At 44.1% G+C, this 20,598-nt stretch overlaps 1 protein-coding gene across 2 annotated transcripts in view; it reads left to right on the plus strand.

The window, feature by feature from the left end:
- LOC134345844 (dedicator of cytokinesis protein 2-like) overlaps nt 1-20,598 on the plus strand; it is a 1,258,793-nt gene that overhangs the window by 358,935 nt on the left and 879,260 nt on the right. For both annotated transcript variants that reach the window (XM_063047144.1, XM_063047146.1), the window contains one exon: nt 5,509-5,598. In XM_063047144.1, coding sequence (XP_062903214.1) covers nt 5,509-5,598 — 90 coding nt within the window. The remainder of the gene's footprint in view (nt 1-5,508; nt 5,599-20,598) is intronic.

The following is a 20,598-nucleotide window of genomic DNA, read 5'->3' on the forward strand; positions in this document are numbered from 1 at the left end:
GCATCCGTAAAGCATTATGAAGGACCCCACGCACCCCTCATATAAACTCTTCTCCCTCCTCCCATCTGGCAAAAGGCACCGAAGTATTCAGGCTCTCACGACCAGACTATATAACAGTCTCTTCCCCCAAGCCATCAGACTCCTCAATACCCAGAGCCTGGACTGACACCAACCTACTACCCTCTACTGTGCAAATTGTCTTGTTTATTATTTATTGTAATGCCTGCACTGTTTTGTGCACTTTATACAGTCCTGGGTAGGTCTGTAGTCTAGTGTAGTTTTGTGTTGTTTTACGTAGTTCAGTGTAGTTTTTGTATTGTTCATGTAGCACCATGGTCCTGAAAAACGTTGTCTCATTTTTACTGTGTACTGTACCAGCAGTTATAGTCGAAATGACAATAAAAAGTGACTTGACTTGAGTTGACTTGATTAATGTCTATGTAGAAAAGCATTAACTAGGAGCTCTCAGAAGAAACATTTCAGTGTTATTTGCAGTACTGAATTCTTTCATTCCAGCTAAGAGGATGACAGCGATGAAATTCAGATTTTTTTGTCCAATTTGTAATTTCCATCAACTTAATTAGAATTCAGTACTTACATAGCATAATCCAAAATGATTCACTGGTAAATGATAACCTGCAGTGTTTTGAATTGCTATTGGACAGACAGTATTAATAGAGAGACTGTAATGCCACAATCTAATTAATTTTAGGGACATTAGTGGAGAAAGGAACCAGCCATTCTTCATTGATAGACCAAATGTCTTTGGTCTAAATGACTCACTCTTAGCATTCAAAGGTTTTTTTTCTATTTCTGCATCAATTCTTCACAGGATAATTATGGGTGAGATATGCTCCTCTTCCTTGTATGTACCTTTCAGTGAGCCATAACTCATCCAAACCACTAGCTGTGTTCAATTCTGTACCAAGCCTACCAACACTGTATTAGTTAGCGTCATAGATTCATAAAGCACAGAAACAGCCCATTGGCCCATCTAGTCTGTGCTGAGCTGTTCTGACTAATGCATTGACCTTCACTTGAACTATAGCATAACTATAACCCGGGTTCAATTCCTGCCGCTGTCTGTAAGGAGTTTGTACATTTGCTCCCTGACCACATGCATTGCTTCAAGAGGCTCAGGTTTCTTACCATATTCAAAAGACATATTGATTTATACTCTAGGTTAATTTTGTCATTCATTCAACTTGTGCCATGGTATGAGTGATCATAATTTTGACCATGATTGTTCATGACAAATATTTCTACAGAAGTGGTTTGCCATTGCCGCCTTCTGGGCAGTGCCTTTACGAGATGGGTGACCTCAGCCATTATCAATACTCTTCGGAGATAGTCTGCCTGGTGTCAGTGGTCACATAACCAGGACTTGTGATCTACAGTAGCTGCTCATACTACCACCTGCCCCCATGGCTTCATGTGACCCTGATTGGGGGGCTAAGCGAGTGCTACACCTTGCCTAAGGGTGACCCCCAGTCTAGCGGAGGAGAACGAGCGCTTTACACCTCCTTTGGTAGAGACGTATCTCCACCCCGCCACCCTGGATAATTGATCACTTAGGTGTATTTGGGACTTTAGGCCTGTTGGGCCGGAAGAGCCAGTTACTGTACTGTATGTATGAAAAATTTTGTAAGTGAACTGGCATCCACTGCTTCCTCTGGCACCTCATTCCACACTCAAACCATTCTCTGAGTGAAGCTCCCCCTAAACCATAATGACCTCAAGTCCTCACCTAACCTCAGCAGAAAAGACTAGAATTAGATCTTGCTGAACTCCTCCAGCATTTTTGTGTGTTTTACTGTGGATTCCAAATATCTGCAGAATCTCTCGTGTTTACCATAATGGCATGTGGGTAGGTGAGTTAATTGGCCTGGTATGTAGGTGAGTGGTAGAATTTAGGGGGAGTTTATGATAATATAGGAAAAATAAATCAGTAAATAATAATAAAAATAATGACTGTCGGATTAGCGTAAATGAGAGCTTGCTGGGCAATGAGAACTCGGTGGGCCAAAGCTCCTGTTATAGTGCTCTGTATCTTTGGAATAAGTTGCTTCCTTTCATAAGTTTGTTGGTTCTGTATCAGGTTGCCCTCTCCCCCTGTAATTGGAAGTAGGGGAATACGTTGGGTCTCAGGGTTGCAATTCTCTTGCTGCTAATGGCCCATCCATGTGGACTGGTGCGTAGCCAGTTTGCAGCTGCTGCCCATGCACTGAACCCATTCCCCTTCGCACTGTATACCAGGCATCAGGGAGTGGGTGTAGGTGTCACTCCACCAGGTTCAGAAACGTTTAGGGTTAACCGTCAGGCTCCTGAGCCAGTGTAGATAATGTCACTCCCCTCAATGCTGACCTGATTCCACAAACTATGGACTCGCTTCCGAGAAAACTTCAACTCCTGTCCTCAGTGTTATGTATGTATGTGTGTATGTACAGTATGTATGTGTGTATATATGCATTTATACATTTGTATTTGCTTTTGCACATTGATTGTCAGTCTTTGTGTGTAGTTTTTCATTGATTCTGTTGTATTTCTTTGTTCTACTGTGAATGAATCTCAGGGTAATATATAGTGACTTAACGTAAGGCCAGTGATGTTGTGGGGATGGAACTGGACTCTCTGACGGTGGTGTCTGAAAAGAGGATGCTGTCTAAGTTGCATGCCATCTTGGACAATGTCTCCCATCCACTACATAATGTACTGGGTGGGCACAGGAGTACATTCAGCCAGAGACTCATTCCTCCGAGATGCAGCACAGAGCGTCATAGGAAGTCATTCCTGCCTGTGGCCATCAAACTTTACAACTCCTCCCTTGGAGGGTCAGACACCCTGAGCCGATAGGCTGGTCCTGGACTTATTTCATAATTTACTGCAATAATTTACATATTACTATTTAACTATTTATAGTTATATTACTATTTATTATTTATGGTGCAACTGTAACAAAAACCAATTTCCCCCGCGATCAATAAAGTATGATTATGACTATGTACTTTCATAATAAATTTACTGTGAACATTGAACGGCAAGCAGTCCAAATGGATGGTGTGTGCAGGATGAAGCTGGGATCTTGACTCACTCATGCTCTCAGACTTACTACCTTCACCTGCCTACCACCCCACGTCAGAGACAATAACTCCACCTATCCTGCAGCCCAACTCTTGTAAGGCTCGGAACTCATCCTGTCAACCAGCTAATGTTACTTACAAACACTTAGTGGCCACGTGACTAGTGACCTGTACACCTGTCCCTTATTGCAAATATCAAGTCAGCCAATCCTGTGGCAGCAACTCAATGGGGAAGAAATGTGGTCTAAGTGACTTTGACTGTGGAATAGTTGTTGGTGCCAGATGGATTCAAAGTTCAAAGTAAATTCATTATTGAAGTACAGATATGTCATCATGTACAACCCTGAGATTCATTTTCTTGTGGGCATACTCAATAATTCCATAATAGAATAATAACCATTACAGAATCAATGATAGACTGCACCAACTTGAGCATTCAACCAGTGTGCAAAAGACAACAAACTATGCAAATACATAAATAAAGAGATGATAATAATAACTAAAGAAACAATAAATACCAAGGACATGAGACGAAAGTCCTTGAAAGTGAGCCGTAGGTTGTGGGAACATCTCAATGACGGGGCAAGTGAAGTTATCTCCTTTGGTTCAGGAGTCTGATGACTGATGGTTTGAATATCTCAGAAACTTGATCCTCCGGCATTTTCATGTACAACAGTCTCTAGAGTTTACAGAGAATGGTGCAAAAAAAAACGTCCAGTGAGTGACAGTCCTGTGGGCAAAAACATCTTTTTAATGAGGGAGGTCAGAGGAGAAGGTCCAGACTGGTTCAAGTTGACAGGAAAGTGACAGTCACTCAAATAATCACATGCTACAACAGTGGTGTGCAGAAGGGCGTCGCTGAATGCACAAAATGTAGAAACTTGAAGTGGAAGGGCAAGAACAGAAGACAATGAACATACTCTCAGTGTCCACTTTATTAGGCTGTACCACCATTGTAAGGCTGCATGGTTGCACCTCCAGACTCACTGGCTCCAATCACCTCAGTTAGTTCAGTTCCCCAACCTTCTTGCACAAGTAGTCCAACCAGTGTTTGCATCCCCCTCCAGGTTTCACCTATCACCTTGTGTTCTCTCTCCCCTCCCCCACCCCCCTTTTTGAATCAATTCCTCAACCTTTCGTTTCTCCAGTCCTGCCGAAGGGTTTCGGCCTGAAATGTCGACTGTACTCTTTTCATAGATGCTGCCTGGCCTGCTGAGTTCCTCCAGCGTTTCGTGTGTGTTGCTCCAATTTTCAGCATCTGCGGGTTTTCTCTTGTTTCAATTTAAACCTCTCCCTCTTATTGGGGGCTCTCCTTACGACCCTATTCACCTGTGACGCCACTTTCGAGGAGTTGTGTTCACAGGTAGAAATTGATTATCGAGATTAGACGATTATACTGTAGCACAATTTCAGTCTATTCGAAACTAATTCCCCAATGGTGGGTCAGCTTTGAAATTACACTGACAGATGATTTTTGTTAGATCTTGGAGGAGGTTAAAGAGCTTGGCACAACATTGTGGGCTGAAGGGCCTGTGCTGATCTGTAGATCATAAGATATAGGAGCAGAAGTAGGCCAATCAGCCCATCGAGTCTGCTCTGGCATTCAATCATGGGCTGATCCAATTCTTCCAGTCATCCCCACTCCTCTGCTTTCTCCCCATACCCTTTGATGCTCTGGCTAATCAAAAACCTATCTATCTCTGCCTTAAATGCATCCAATGACTTGGCCTCCACAGCCGCTCATGTCAACAAATTCCACAGATTTACCACCCACTGACTAAAGTAATTTCTCCGCACCTCTGTTCTAAATGGACATCCTTCCATCCTGAAGTCATACCCTCTTGGCCTGGACTCCCCTACCATGGGAAATAACTTTGCCATATCTATTCTGTTCAGGCCTTTTAACATTCAGAATGTTTCTATGAGATCTCCCCCTCATTCTCCTGAACTCCAGGGAATACAGCCCGAGCTGCCAGGCGTTCCTCATACGGTAGCCCTTTCATTCCTAGAGATTTGGAAGAATGTTCATTCTTTGGCATTGAGTCTTCCACAGAGTTGGTGATTATGCCAAGAAATTCAAGGCAATCTTTGCATAATATCTAGTTCAAATTCCATTCAGTAATGTCCCCTGCCTCTGTCCCTCCAAAAAATACCCATGTGACTCCTGTTTATAATCTCAAAAGAAAAGATACATTATTGTGAATATACTTTTGTAGATTTGTAAAATAGTATTTTTCATAATGTATGTGGATTCTTTTTGCCTGAGTTTTGTGAATCATTAAATCTAGAGCAGGGGTTCCCAGCCTTTTTTATGCCATGGACTCCTACCATTAACCTAGAGGTCCGTGGACCCCATTTTGGGAACCTCTGATCTAGAGGTTACTATGAAAAACATCTCTCTGAACCCATGTCTCTCTTGTGTCTCCAGTTCCTGCAGGATACACTGGATGCTCTTTTCAGCATCATGATGGAGTTTTCGGATGACAACACGTACGACAAGCTAGTGTTTGATGCTCTGGTAAGATCTCAGTTCCCCGTGTTTACTGTCAGTCTACATTTTCTGTCAACAGTCTGGTGGTCATAGCTTGGATTCTACGTACAAACGATTGTAGATTCCTTCATGATGGGAGCGGGACAGTCCATGCTTAGAGTGTGTGGGATCCTTCATGATGTTATTGGCCCTTTTCTGGCATCTTTCTGTATGCACTGTCGTCCTTGCTTGAGGCTGGGCTGGTGCCAGTGATGTGTTAGGCAGTTTTGACTACTGTTGTAGAGCATTGCTGTCTGGCACAGTGCAGTTTCTGTATCTTGCAGCGATGCTCTCTACCGTGCATATGTAAAATGACAGACTATATATCGATGTGTATAGACCAGCTTCATGGAACTTTGAGAGATGACCAACGTTAGCTAAGTAGAGTTTACCCTCTGTTTTGTGATTTGTTTTCCTTCAGTTTGCCCAAAATTAACGTTAAAGCAAGCAGCATTTTAAGAACAGATTATGTTTTGTGTAACATAAGTTTCCCTGGATTTCGGCAAGGATAATGTGGTTAAAAAATTTAAAAGATTAGCTTTATTTGAATATATCAATGTTCTTGTTCCTCAGATAAACTAAAGCCCTATAAGAGTTTACATAAGCTACACTGTTGTGCAGGAGAAACTCAGCAGGTCAGGCAGAGTCAATGGAGGAAAATAAACATATTTGGGTGGAGATCCTTCATCAGCATGACGAGTTCCTCCAGTATTTTGTGTGTGTTGCTCAAGATTTCCAACATCTGCAGAATCTGTTGTTTATCTTGGTTGCAGAGTTTTGAGGAAGGCTGCTGTCCTTTGTTGCAGAGACTCAATAGGCTGGAACGATTTTCCCCTGAAGCACAGGAGGCTGAAGTGTGACATCACTGAGGCTTATAAACTCGTGAGGCAGGGGTAGATAATGTGAATAGATACAGTCATCTTCCTAGAGTTGAGGAGCTTAAATCTTATAGTGCATAGATTTAAGGTGAGTGAGGGAAACTTTAAAGGGGACCTGAGAGCCAACTTATTTACACAGAATGTTGTGGGTTGAGCTGCCAGAGGAAGTGGTCGAAGTGGTGGGGGGGCAATGATAACATTTAAAAGACAATTACATGGTTAGGGAAAAGGTACAAGTCAAACGTTCACAAATGGTATTGGTACTGGTTTATTATTGCCACATGTACGAAGATACAGTGAAATATTTGTCATGCTGTTCATCCGGATTCAATCATTGCACAATATATTGTGTTAAAATAAGGTAAAACAATCTTTTTATAGGCATCCGTTAGTCTCGTGAGACCATGGATTTGCACCTTGGAAGTTTTCCAGGGCGCAGGGTTGTATGGAAGACTGGCACTTGCCCATGCTGCAAGTCTCCCTTCTCCACACCACTGATGTTGTCCAGGGGAAGGGCACTAGGGCCGATACAGTTTGGCACCGGTGTTGTCGCAGAGCAATGTGTGATTAAGTGCCTTGTTCAAGGACACAACACGCTGCCTCAGCTGGGGCTCGAACTAGCGACCTTCAGATCACTAGGCCAACGCCTTAACCACTTGGCCACACGCCAACACAAACAATAACAATGTAGAATAGAGTGTAAAAGCTACTGAAAAAATGTATTGAAGGATACAGATAAAGTGCAGGATCATAATGACGTTGATTGTGAGGCCAAGGGTCCATCTTGTCATACAAGAGGTCGATCCAAGTGTCTGATAACAGTGGGATGGAAACTGTGCTTGAATCAGGTGGTACCTTTTCTCTGGCAATTCTATCATCTGCCCGACAGGAGAGAGGAAAAGAGAGAATGTCTGGGGTGGGTAGGGGTCTTAGATTATGCTGACAGCATTACTTGGACAATTGTGGAGGCTAAGTCATTGGGCAGTAGAGATTGATAGGTTCTTGACTGGTGAAGGTGTGAAAGGTTATGGGGAGAAGGCATGAGAATGAAGTTGAGAGGAATAATAGATCAGCCATGATCAAGTGATGGAGAAGACTTGATGGGCCGAGTGGCCTAATTCTACTCCTATGTCTTATGGAGGTTTGGGACCAGCTCAGCATGGAACTTGGTTGGCATGGTCAGGCTGTTTTTGTTCTGGATAACCCTATGATTCTGGAACATAGAAATACTTTTAACAGCTCTGGGAGGCATTGAATCGGAGAAATTTTACTGCAAATTAGGAGGCCTTTCAGCCCATTGTATTCATGCCAGCACACCTAATGACCGCCTCCAGCATTGTCTGTAGCCATGCAGGTAGTGTTTTACTGCAGTGGGGGTTACTTCCTCTATCAGACTCTTGTCAGGAAATTTTTGATGCCTTCAACATCAGGCTTAAGTTATTTATCATCATCTCCTTTCCCTTTCTTTTACCAATTAATTTAAATGCAATTGTCTTTAATTCTCGTGAATATAATTTTTTTTGAATTCCTTGAAATACTGCCTAGCGCCTCCCCTGACAGCCATCCTCTCTCATTTATATTCAGCTGGCTCGTGGGTGGATTGACACTATGATTAAAATATTTTTTTCTCCCTCAGTTCTATTAATCAAATTGTGCTGTTATCATTTCTACATTCAAAGGAATAATTTTTAAAGACATGTTTTAAATAATAAAGGGAAAAATGAAAAAAAAAACAAGTAACAAATTTATTTCTCAGGATTTTATTCCCTAGAGTGGAGGCGGATGAGGAGAGGTTTGATAGCATGTATAAAATTTTAGACCATAAGACCATAAGATATAGGAGCAGAATTAAGCCATTTGGCCCATCAAGTCTGCTCTGCTATTTCATCATGGCTGATTTATTTTTCCCTCCCAGCCTCAATTTCCTGCCTTCTCACCATATCCCTTCATGCCCTGACTACTCAAGAGCCTATCAATGTCTGTATTAAATACACTTAATAATTTGGACTCTATAGCTGCTTGTGGCAAAGAATTTTGCAGGTTCACCTCTCTCTGACTAAAGATATTCCTCCTCGTTTCTGTTCTAAAATGATGCCCCTCTATTCCGAGGTTGTATCCTCTCATTTTAGACACCCCCACCATTGGAAACACCCTCTCCACATCCACTCTATTGAGCTCTTTCAACATTCAATAGGTTTCAATGAGGTTACCCCTCATTCTCCTGAATTCCAGTTAGCCCAGAACTGTGACACACTCCTCATATGACAAGCCTTTAAATTCCAGAATCATTTTTGTGAACCTCCTTTGAACCCTCTCCAATGTCAGCATATCCTTTCCTTGATAAGGAGCCGAAAAATGCTCACAACACTCCAAGTGAGGTCTCACCAATGCTTTATAAAGTCTCAACATTACATCCTTGCCTTTAAGTTCTAGTTCTCTCAAAATGAATGCTAACATCGCATCTGCCTTCCTCACCACTGATTCAAACTGCAAATTAGCCCTTCTACCTATCTTCATATCATCTGCAAATTTGGCCAAAAAGCCATCATCCAAATCATTGGCATGTAATGTAAAAAGAAGTGGTCCCAACACAGACCACTGTGGAATACTTCTAGTCACTGGCAGCCTATGAGAAAAGACTCCCTTTATTCCCACTCTTTACCTCCTGCATCTACAATCTCTTCACCCACCTCTTTCAGAACCCTGGTGTGTAGACTCTCTGCTCCAGGAGACTTAGAGACTTAACTACTTTCAGGCCTTTCAATTTCCGAAGAACCTTCTGCCTAGTAATGGCAACTTTACACAATTCTGCCCCCTGACACCCTTGAACTGTTGGCATACTGCTAGGGCCTTCCACAGTGAAGACTGTTACAAAATAATTATTCATTTCATCCGCCATTTCCTTGATCCCCATTACTACCCCTCCAGCATTATTTTCCAACGGTCTGACATCTGCTCTCACCTCTCTTTTACACCTTATGTATCTGAAGAATCTTTTGGTATCCTCTTTAATATTGTTGGCTAGCTTACCTTTGTAGTTTATCTTTTCCTTCTTAATGGCTTTTTTAGTTGCTTTCTGTTAGTTTTTGAAAGCTTCCCAATCCTCTATCTTCCCACTAATTTTTGCTCTATTATATGTCTTCTCTTTGGCTTTTTGTTGCCTTTGACTTCCCTTGATAGCCAAGGTTGTGTCATTTTCCCTTTATAATACTTATTTCTTGTTGGGTTATATATATCCTGCACCTTCCAGATTGCTTCCAGAAATTCTAGCCATTGATACTTTGCTGTCATCCCTGCTAATGTTCCCTTCAATTCTGGCTAACTCCTCTCTCATGCCTCTGTAATTCCCTTCACTCCACTGTACTGTTGATATTTCTGACCTTAGCTTCTCCTTCTCAAATTGCAGGGTGAGTTATATCATATTATGATCGCTGGCCCCGAAGGGTTCCTTTACCTTTAGCCCTGTAATCAATTACAGCTCATTGCACAACACCCAATCCAGAATAGCTAATCCCCTAGTGGACTCAACCAGGGGCTTCTCTAAAAAGCCATCTTATAGGCATTCTAGAAACTTCCTCTCTTGGGATCCAGCACCAACCTGATTTTCCTAATCTACCGGCATATTGAAATCCCCCAAGACTATCATAACATTACATTTTTTGCGTACATTTTCTATCTCCTGTTGTAATTTGTGAACCACGTCTTTACTACAGTTCGGAGGTCTGTGTATAACTTCCAGTTGGGGTCTTTTTACCCTTGCAGTTCCTTAGCTCTACCCACAATGATTCTACACCTTCCGATCCTATGTCACCTCTTTCTGATGATTTAGTTTAATTTTTTACAAACAGAGCCATGGCACCTCCTCTGCCTTTCTGCCTGTCCTTTCGATACAATGTGTATCCTAGGTCCCTGCTATAATCTTCTTTCAGCTACGACTCAGTGATGCCTACAATGTTATGCATCCCATTTGTAACGGTGCTACAAGTTCATCTACCTTATTCTGTATACCGTGTGTGTTAAAATATCAAACCATCCTCTGTAAAACCCTGGGGTGCAGTTGTATCTAATAAAGTGACTACTTTCGGGAGAGAGGAAACCAGGTACGGAGAGACTTGGTAATGGAGTGCAGGATTACAGTCATAGAGGAAACAAGATTTATTGGCTAAGGTGCTTGGACTGCTTGGTTCCCTTTGTGAAATTGTTCAGGAAAGAGGGACGAGAGTTGACCTTATAGAGTGTATGGCAACTGCGTGCACTACGAAGATAGACAATAGAAGAGGATAACACAGGAAGAGGACTTTTGGCCCATGATGTCTGTGCTGAACATGAAAACCGATTGAACTGATTCCATCTACCTACACGTGAACTGTATCCCTCCATCCCCTGCCTGTTCATGTAATAGATAGTAGTAGGCTCTCTGTTCATGTTCAAATTGAATTATCATTCAGCCATACATCTCCTTGACTCAATGACTCAACATGAATACCCATGATTACAGCCAAACGAGACAGTGGACAGTGGTACTGCGGGGCCAAGGTGCAAACCACAGTACCAGTGATCACATAGCAAGTATAGGATAGCAAACACACATAAGATATCAGTAAAATACAGTCACACAAAAAATATATAGTCCAGGATCCTGCGCCAATGAATATTGCAGAAATCTGCACTCGAACACAATACAGCAGTTCGTCTGCCGAGCGAACACTGGTGAACAGCATTGACTCCAGCTTGGACACCACTCCACACCTCCTTCAGTGTAGCTTACCAACTTGGACGCCTCTGCCCCTGGGTGGCTGTAAACAGGTGACACTGCAGCTTGAGGCCTAGTCCTCGCTACGAGCAAGGCCACTCAGCTCCCCCACCGACCGCCCGCCAATAAATCAGTGAATTGTACTTACAGCTTTCCACATTAACAGTATCCAACAGGGTCTTGCGATCACAAGAAGAGCGTTTCAGATGATCAACTGCACACCACCTTCACGCACCAACTCCTCTGATACCTCTCTGATACAGGCAGCAGCGTGATCCACACCAAGTCCAGCTCCTCCTCCAACGAGCAACTGGGTGATGGGGTACACTGCAGTATTTTAAGTTCTTGATGTTCAGCAGGGTCTAGTGATGGTGAACATTACATTTAAAAAGGACAATAACACCTTTGGTTGACCCCTAGAAGCCTTGGCAGTCAAACATGCTACCACCTTACTGGGAAACATTGATCACGGTCGACCATGGATGTTACGTTATAGCTGTGCACACAAGTCAAGGCAGCATGATATGGAGAGTAAACTGATGCCCATACAGTGGTTATCCCTCTCCACGTAGCTGCTTAACCCAAAGGAATGGCAGAGACTGATACGGTTTGACACCAGTGGCATCATGGGAGTTTCCAGTCAGCATTGAACTCAGTGTAAGACTGCCTTAGGGACTCCAGCTCTGGAGGTTACCTCAGGGTTTGCTCCTGAAGCCTTCCCCATGAGTGGGTATAGCGACAAGGCAGCAGAGATTTGAGATCATAATTTTCCTTCTCTTAGATGAGCTGCCAGCTATGGCTGATGAGCCCCATCTGCCCGAAGTTACTGGTGTTAAGGCGCTGGTAACCTGCCTTTGCCCTTTCTTCTGTCAGTGGAAATGGTTCTGCTGGGCTTAGTAGCTAAGACACATCTGCAGGCCAGGAGCTGAATTTGGTTGTCAGAGGCTATTTGAGACGCACGTCTTTGAGAGCATTTAATCAGTAGTGGGAGCTTATCCCCACTACCACCCCCTGGCTATAACAATCTTAAGGAACCTCAAGTAAAAGATAACACTGAACAACAAAGATTTTTCTTCCTGAATACTTTTAGGTGTATCTTATGGATTTTGGACTTATGGAAATTTTAGTGAAATTTCCCTAACACGCACCACTGTTTTGAAATTGCCTATATCTGCTGTTTCAGTTCATAATTCAAATCACGATAACTGATGCTGAGATTAAGTGAGGCATTTTTGTTGGTCCACAAATCAAGCAGGTCATCAATGACAGGCAATTCAAAGAATGTCTAGTGGGACTGGAGAAAATTGCATGGAAGGTATAGAAGGATGTTGTTGAAAATTTTCTTGGCAACTACAGAGCAGCAAACTACATGTAGCTGGTTGACAACATACTTCAAGCATACGAAACCATGAAGTGCAACATGCCACTGAAGATTCATTTCTGCATTCCCATTTAGAATTCTTCCCTGCAAATCTTGGCACTGTCAGTGATGAGTGTGGTGAAAGGTTTCACCAGAACATTGTGCTCGTAGAAAATGGTTTCAGAGCAACCGGAATCCATCAATGCTGGCTGATTATTGTTGCACACTTAAGCAAGAAAAGCCTCAGGCATTGAGTACAAACAAAAATTGTCAGCAAAATATTTTTAGCTTAGTTGAACTACTGCAAAGCCTCAACACCGTTATGCAGTTAAATGCACTATATTCAATAAAAGTTAATTTCTTGTTTCTCCAAATTCCTAGGTGATACAAGTGGTCTGAAATTATATTTGTGTTCAGGTTCAAGTAGTCTATCATGAACAAGAAAAAAAATCTGTGGAGGTGACACTTCGAAAACTATTTGTTGTCCATTATAATTGGTTTCCTTTTATCACATGCACCAAGGTGCAGTGAAAAGGTTTGTCAACTCCATATCGATAATTGCAAAGCATCAAGGTAGTACAAAGGGAAAAGCCATAACAGAATAAAGTGGTACTGTTACTGAGGGCAATAAAGAGGTATTGTGTGAGGTAGAGGTAATCTTCATCACACAAGAGGTCCATTCAGGAATCTTTAAGAGATGAGCTGGATATGTTTTTTTTTAATAAGACCATAAGACATAGGAGCAGAATTAGGTCATTTGGCCCATCGAGTCTGCTCCGTTATTCAATCATGGCTGATTCCTTTTTCTTCTCCTCCTCAACCCTAGTTCCCAAACTTCTCCCCATAACCTTTGATGCCAGGTCCAATCAAGAACCTATCAATCTCTGCCTTAAATACACCCAACGACCTGGCCTCCACAGCTGCATGTGGCAACAAATTCCACAAATTCACCACCCTTTGGCAAAAGACATTTCTCTGCATCTCTGATTTGAAAGGGCGCCCCTCTAACCTGAGGCTGTGCCCTCTTGTCCAAGGCTCTCCCACCATGAGAAACATCCTTTCCACATCTACACTGTCTAGGCCTTTCAACATTCGAAAGGTTTCAGTGAGATCTCCCCTCACCCTTCCGAATTCCAGTGAATACAAACCCAGAGCCATCAAACGTTCCTCGTATGATAACCCTTTCATTCCTGGAATCATCCTTGTGAACCTCCGCTGGACCCTCTCCAATGCCAGCACATCTTTTCTAAGATGAGGGGCCCAAACTGTTCACAATACTCAAGGTGAGGCCTCACCAGTGCCTTATAAAGCCTCAGCATCACATTCTTGCTCTTATATTCTAGACTTCTTGAAATGAATGCTAACATAGCATTTGCCTTCCTCACCACTGACTCAACCTGCAAGTTAACTTTTAGGGTGCTCTGCACAAGGACTCCCAAGTCCCTTTGCATCTCAGATTTTTGGATTTTCTCCCCATTTAGAAAATAGTCTGCACATTTATTTCTACTACCAAAGTGCATGACCATGCATTTTCCAACATTGTATTTCATTTGCCACTTTCTTGCCCATTCTCCTAATCTATCTAAGTCCTTCTGCATCCTACCTATTTCCTCAACACTACCTGCCCCTTCACCAACAGTGTGGTAGGTATCTGGAATGTCTTGCCCAGGAAGCAGATACAATAGAGGTTTTTAAGCAACACACATCAAAGTTGCTGGTGAACGCAGCAGGCCAGGCAGCATCTATAGGAAGAGACGCAGTCAACGTTTCAGGCCGAGACCCTTCGTCAGGACTAACTGAAGGAAGAGTGAGTAAGGGATTTGAAAGCTGGAGGGGGAGGGGGAGATGCAAAATGATAGGAGAAGACAGGAGGGGGAGATGCAAAATGATAGGAGAAGACAGGAGGGGGAGGGATGGAGCCGAGAGCTGGACAGGTGATAGGCAGAAGGGGATATGAGAGGATCATGGGACAGGAGGTCCGGGAAGAAAGACGGTGGGGGGGGGGGTGACCCAGAGGATGGGCAAGAGGTATATTCAGAGGGACAGAGGGAGAAAAAGGAGAGTGAGAGAAAGAATGTGTGCATAAAAAAGAGTAACAGATGGGGTACGAGGGGGAGGTGGGGCCTAGCGGAAGTTAGAGAAGTCAATGTTCATGCCATCAGGTTGGAGGCTACCCATACGGAATATAAGGTGTTGTTCCTCCAACCTGAGTGTGGCTTCATCTTTACAGTAGAGGAGGCCGTGGATAGACATGTCAGAATGGGAATGGGATGTGGAATTAAAATGTGTGGCCACTGGGAGATCCTGCTTTCTCTGGCGGACAGAGCGTAGATGTTCAGCAAAGCGGTCTCCCAGTCTGTGTCGGGTCTCACCAATATATAAAAGGCCACATCGGGAGCACCGGACGCAGTATATCACCCCAGTCGACTCACAGGTGAAGTGATGCCTCACCTGGAAGGACTGTTTGGGGCCCTGAATGGTGGTAAGGGAGGAAGTGTAAGGGCATGTGTAGCACTTGTTCCGCTTACACGGGTAAGTGCCAGGAGGGAGATCAGTGGGGAGGGATGGGGGGGACGAATGGACAAGGGAGTTGTGTAGGGAGCGATCCCTGTGGAATGCAGAGAGAGGGGGGGAGGGAAAGATATGCTTAGTGGTGGGATCCCGTTGGAGGTGGCGGAAGTTACGGAGAATAATATGTTGGACCCGGAGGCTGGTGGGGTGGTAGGTGAGGACCAGGGGAACCCTATTCCTTGTGGGGTGGTGGGAGGATGGAGTGAGAGCAGATGTACGTGAAATGGGGGAGATGCGTTTAAGAGCAGAGTTGATAGTGGAGGAAGGGAAGCCCCTTTCTTTAAAAAATGAAGACATCTCCCTCGTCCTAGAATGAAAAGCCTCATCCTGAGAGCAGATGCGGCAGAGACGGAGGAATTGCGAGAAGGGGATGGCGTTTTTGCAAGAGACAGGGTGAGAAGAGGAATAGTCCAGATAGCTGTGAGAGTCAGTAGGCTTATAGTAGACATCAGTGGATAAGCTGTCTCCAGAGACAGAGACAGAAAGATCTAGAAAGGGGAGGGAGGTGTCGGAAATGGACCAGGTAAACTTGAGGGCAGGGTGAAAGTTGGAGGCAAAGTTAATAAAGTCAACGAGTTCTGCATGCGTGCAGGAAGCAGCGCCAATGCAGTCGTCGATGTAGCGAAGGAAAAGTGGGGGACAGATACCAGAATAGGCACGGAACATAGATTGTTCCACAAACCCAACAAAAAGGCAGGCATAGCTAGGACCCATACGGGTGCCCATAGCTACACCTTTAGTTTGGAGGAAATGGGAGGAGCAAAAGGAGAAATTATTAAGAGTAAGGACTAATTCTGCTAGACGGAGCAGAGTGGTGGTAGAGGGGAACTGATTAGGTCTGGAATCCAAAAAGAAGCGTAGAGCTTTGAGACCTTCCTGATGGGGGATGGAAGTATATAGGGGTTTATTAGAAACGTGAAGGTGCAGGGAATGGAGGGATGGGGATCATGTACAGGCAGAAGACATTCAGTTTAATTGAACATCGTGTTCAGCAGAGCTATCATGGGCCAAGAGGGCCTGTTCCTACCCTGTACTGTTCTATATTCTGTGTTCTGCTTTTGCTTTTCACATTGAGAAGAACCTCCAGAGGAGGTTCAAGAAAATGACCCGGGGAATGAAAGGGTTAACCTGTGAGGAGCATTTGATGGCTTTGAGCCTGTATTTGCTTATGTTGAGAAGACTGAGGGGGAATCTCATTGAAACCTATTGAATGTTGAAAAGCCAAGATAGAGTGGATGTGGAGAGGATGTTTCCTATTGTGGGGGAGTCTAGGACCAGAGGGCACAGCCTCAGAATGGAAGGGTGTCCCTTTAGAACAGAGATGAGGAGGAATTTCTGTAGCCAGAGAATGGTGAATCTGTAGAATTCATTACTACAAACAGCCTTCTCGGCCAAGTCATTGAGTATTTAAAGTGGAGTTTAATTGGTTCTTGATTAGTACAGACAGCAAAGGTTACAGGGAGAAGGCAGGTGGGTTGGGCTGAGGGGGGATAATAAATTGGCCATGATGGAATGGAGGAGCACACTTGATGGGCCTAATTCAGCTCCAGTATCTTATGGACTCCCATGATTTTGGTCAGTGAAAGAATAAACAAACTCACATGGGGTATAGAAAGTGTTAAATGTTTCAGAAAGCTCTACACTCTGTGCAGACCTGTCCTTAATGTACCTGGATACTCCTCTGAATATTACGACAGTTATTAGCCCAGGATTATGGATAGAGGACCATCCATCAGCTTATTTACATTGCCGACCAGTGGCGAAGAAACACTCTCATTAATCATACTACAGCTATTTATCTTTCCTTAACATGCTAATCGAAAGAACCTGGAGGGAATCAAATCCAATTTAAACACGGTGGAAATTGTTATGTTTATGTGGCACCTTGTCAGAGGCACTGAGACCTGTAAGCAGAGGATTACCAAGTTTACTCCTTTGGTATCTACCAGCTTTGATTGTGAGGAATGGGACTTCCAAGTTGTGTTGCTTATTCCTTCAACATCTTTTACGTGTGATAGTTCTCCTTGCCAGGAGAGTGACTATTGTTCGGTGAACTGTTTATACTCAGCGGCTGCTTGATCAGGTACCGGGATGGAACCTGGTGCAGGTTTCAGCTGCTGTGGTCCACCCGCTTCACGGTACAACGTGCTGTGCATTCACAAATGCTCTTCTGTACACCACTGTTGTTGTGCGTAGTTACATGAGATCCTGCAGCCTTCTTGTCATCTTGAACCAGTCTGACCTTTCTCTTTTACAAGGCATTTTCACCTACAGAGATTTTTTTGTTTGTTTCTTGCACCATCCCAGAAACTCTAGGGTCAGTTCTGAGTGAAAAATCCCAGGAGATTAGTAGTTTCTATGATACTCGAGCCGCCCTATCTGGCACCAACAATCATTCCACAGTCAAAGTCACTTAGATCACATTCCTTCCCCATTCTGATGTTTGGTCTGCACAACTGAACCTTTTGACCATGTCTGCATGCTTTTATGCATTGAGTTGCTGACACGTGATTGGCTGATTAGATATTTGCATTAATGATCAGGTCTACAGGTATACCTTATAATGTTACCAGCGAGAGTATTTTATGATATGGATCAAGTGTTCTTTTGGTTTGTCCTGTTATTCAGTCACGGGGGTGGGGGACTTAGCATTCTGTGTGTCCTTTTTACTTGGGGGTTTTGTGATTCAAACAACCCAATGCCTCTGAATTGATGGCTTTGCAGACAAGTTTGCAGTTGATCCAAAAATAAGTGGAGGGGCAGATAGTGTTGAGGAAGCAGGGGGACTGCAGAAGAACGTTTACGGATTAGGAGAATGGTCATAGACAGAGATGGAATATTAGTGTAGGGAAGTGTATGACCATGCACTTTGGTAGAACAAATAAAGGAGCAGACTATTTTCCAAATGGGAAGCAAATTCACAAATTGGAGGTTGAACAGGACTTGTGAGTCCTCAGGCAAGATTCCCTTAAGGGTAACTTAAATATTAAGTTGGTGGTGCAGGAGGCAAATGTAATGTTAGCTTTCATTTCCAGAAGACTAGAATACAAAAGCAAGGGTGTAATGCTGATGATTTCAAGTCAAGTCACTTTTTATTGTCATTTCAACCATAACTACTGGTACAGAACATAGTAAAATTGAGACAATGTTTTCCAGGACCATAATGCTACATGTAACAATACAAAAACTACAATGAACTACGTAAGAAGAAAACACAAAAACTACACTAGACTACAGACCTATCCAGGGCTGCATAAAGTGCACAAAACAGTCCAGACACTACAATAAATAATAATAAATAATAAACAGGACAATAGGCACAGTAGAGGGCAGTAGGTTGGTGTCAGTCCAGGATCTGGGTATTGAGGAGTCTGATGGCTTGGGGGAAGAAACTGTTACACAGTCTGGTCGTGAGAGCCCGAATGCTTCAGTGCCTTTTGCCAGATGGCAGGAGGGAGAAGAGTTTATATGAGGGGTGCGTGGGGTCCTTCATAATGCTGTTTGCTTTGCGGATGCAGCGTGTGGTGTAAATGTCTGTGATGGCGGGAAGAGAGACCCCGATGATCTTCTCAGCTGACCTCACCATCCGCTGCAGGGTCTTGCGATCCAAGATGGTACAATTTCCGAACCGGGCCGTGATGCAGCTGCTCAGGATGCTCTCAATACAACCTCTGTAGAATGTGGTGAGGATGGGGGGGTGGGAGATGGACTTTTCTCAGACTTCGCAGAAAGTAGAGACGCTGCTGGTCTTTCTTTGCTATGGAGCTGGTGTTGAGGGACCAGGTGAGATTCTCCGCCAGGTGAATATAAGATTATTAAGGGATTGGACATGCTAGAGGCAGGAAACTTGTTCCCGATGTTGGGGGAGTCCAGAACCAGAGGCCACAGTTTAAGAATAAGGGGTAGACAATTTAGAATGTTGAAAAACTTTTTCACACAGAGGGTTGTGGTTCTGTGGAATGCTCTGCCTCAGAAGGCAGTGGAGGCCAATTCTCTGGATTCTTTCAAAAAAGAGTTAGATAGAGCTCTTAAAGATAGCAGAGTGAAGGGATATGGGGAGAAGGCAGGAAAAGGGTACTGATTGTGGATGATCATCCATGATCACTGTGAATGGTGGTGCTGGCTCGAAGGGTTGAATGGCCTACTCCTGCACCTATTGTCTATTGTGAACGCCAAGAAATTTGGTGCTCTTAACGATCCCTACGGAGGAGTCGTCGATGTTCAGCGAAGAGTGATCGCTCCCTGTCCTCCTGAAGTCAACAACCATCTCTTTTATTTTGTTCACATTCAGAGACAGGTTGTTGGCTCTGCACCAGTCTGTTGGCCGCTGCACCTCCTCTCTGTATGCTGACTCATCGTTCTTGCTGACGTGACTCACCACGGTCGTGTCATCGGCGAACTTGATGATGTGGTTCGAGCTGTGTGTTGCAGCACAGTCGTGGGTCAGCAGAGTGAACAGCAGTGGACTGAGCACACAGCCCTGGGGGGCCCCCGCGCTCAGTTGATGGTGTTGGAGATGCTGCTTCCAATCTAGACTGACTGAGGTCTCCCAGTCAGGAAGTCTAGGATCCAGTTGCAGAGGGAGGTGTTCAGGCCCAGTAGGCTCAGCTTTCCAATCAGTTTTTGAGGAATGATTGTGTTGAATGCTGAATTTATAAGGCATTAGATTTATAAGGTTTGGTCAGGTCACTCGTCTGAGTGCGACTGTTACCATGTAACCCAGTACTACCTGTCGCATGGTCGGGTGGTCGGTGACTAAACCGGCTCCCCCACCAGGCTTGCCTGGTGAGGAGGGTGGCTAGACACCCCGCAGGACAGAAAACAATACCTGTCAAAGGGTGGATGAACCCTCTCGTAGGGTCAACGGCCATCTAGCAAACACGTGCCGTGAAGCGCGGAAAGGACATCCCTTGCATTGAAGCTTGGTCTGGCCATTCACTGCCACAGAACTTCCCCCAGCCGTCTTGGACCCCACCATGCCGCTGGATCTGGGAGGGGATGTCAAGAGGGCGGGTCTGGACCTGTGCAACCCCCTACTTACCTAAAATCCATTCACACACACACGCTGTTCCTTTCTGAGGAGTGAACTGACTGAAAGGAACCATCATCATCCTATGGGATGGAGAGCCAGAGAAGGCATTAGAGTATTGAGAGCAGTTTTTGGCTTGTTATCTAAGATATAATATGCTGGCGTTGGAGAGAGTCCCGAGGAGATTCATGAGAGTGATCCTGGGGATTAAAGGGTTAATGTGTGAGAAATGTTTGATGGCTCTGGAACTGTATTTGCTTGCGTTTAGACGAATGAGAGGAAATCTCATTGAAACCTATTGTATGTTGAAAGGCCTAGACAGAGTGGATGGGGAGTGGTTGTTTCCTGTAGTGGAAGAATCTCGGACCAGAGGGCACAGCCTCAGAATACTAGGACA

This window comes from Mobula hypostoma, chromosome 4, assembly GCF_963921235.1.
Source record: "Mobula hypostoma chromosome 4, sMobHyp1.1, whole genome shotgun sequence".
Lineage (NCBI taxonomy): Eukaryota > Metazoa > Chordata > Chondrichthyes > Myliobatiformes > Myliobatidae > Mobula > Mobula hypostoma.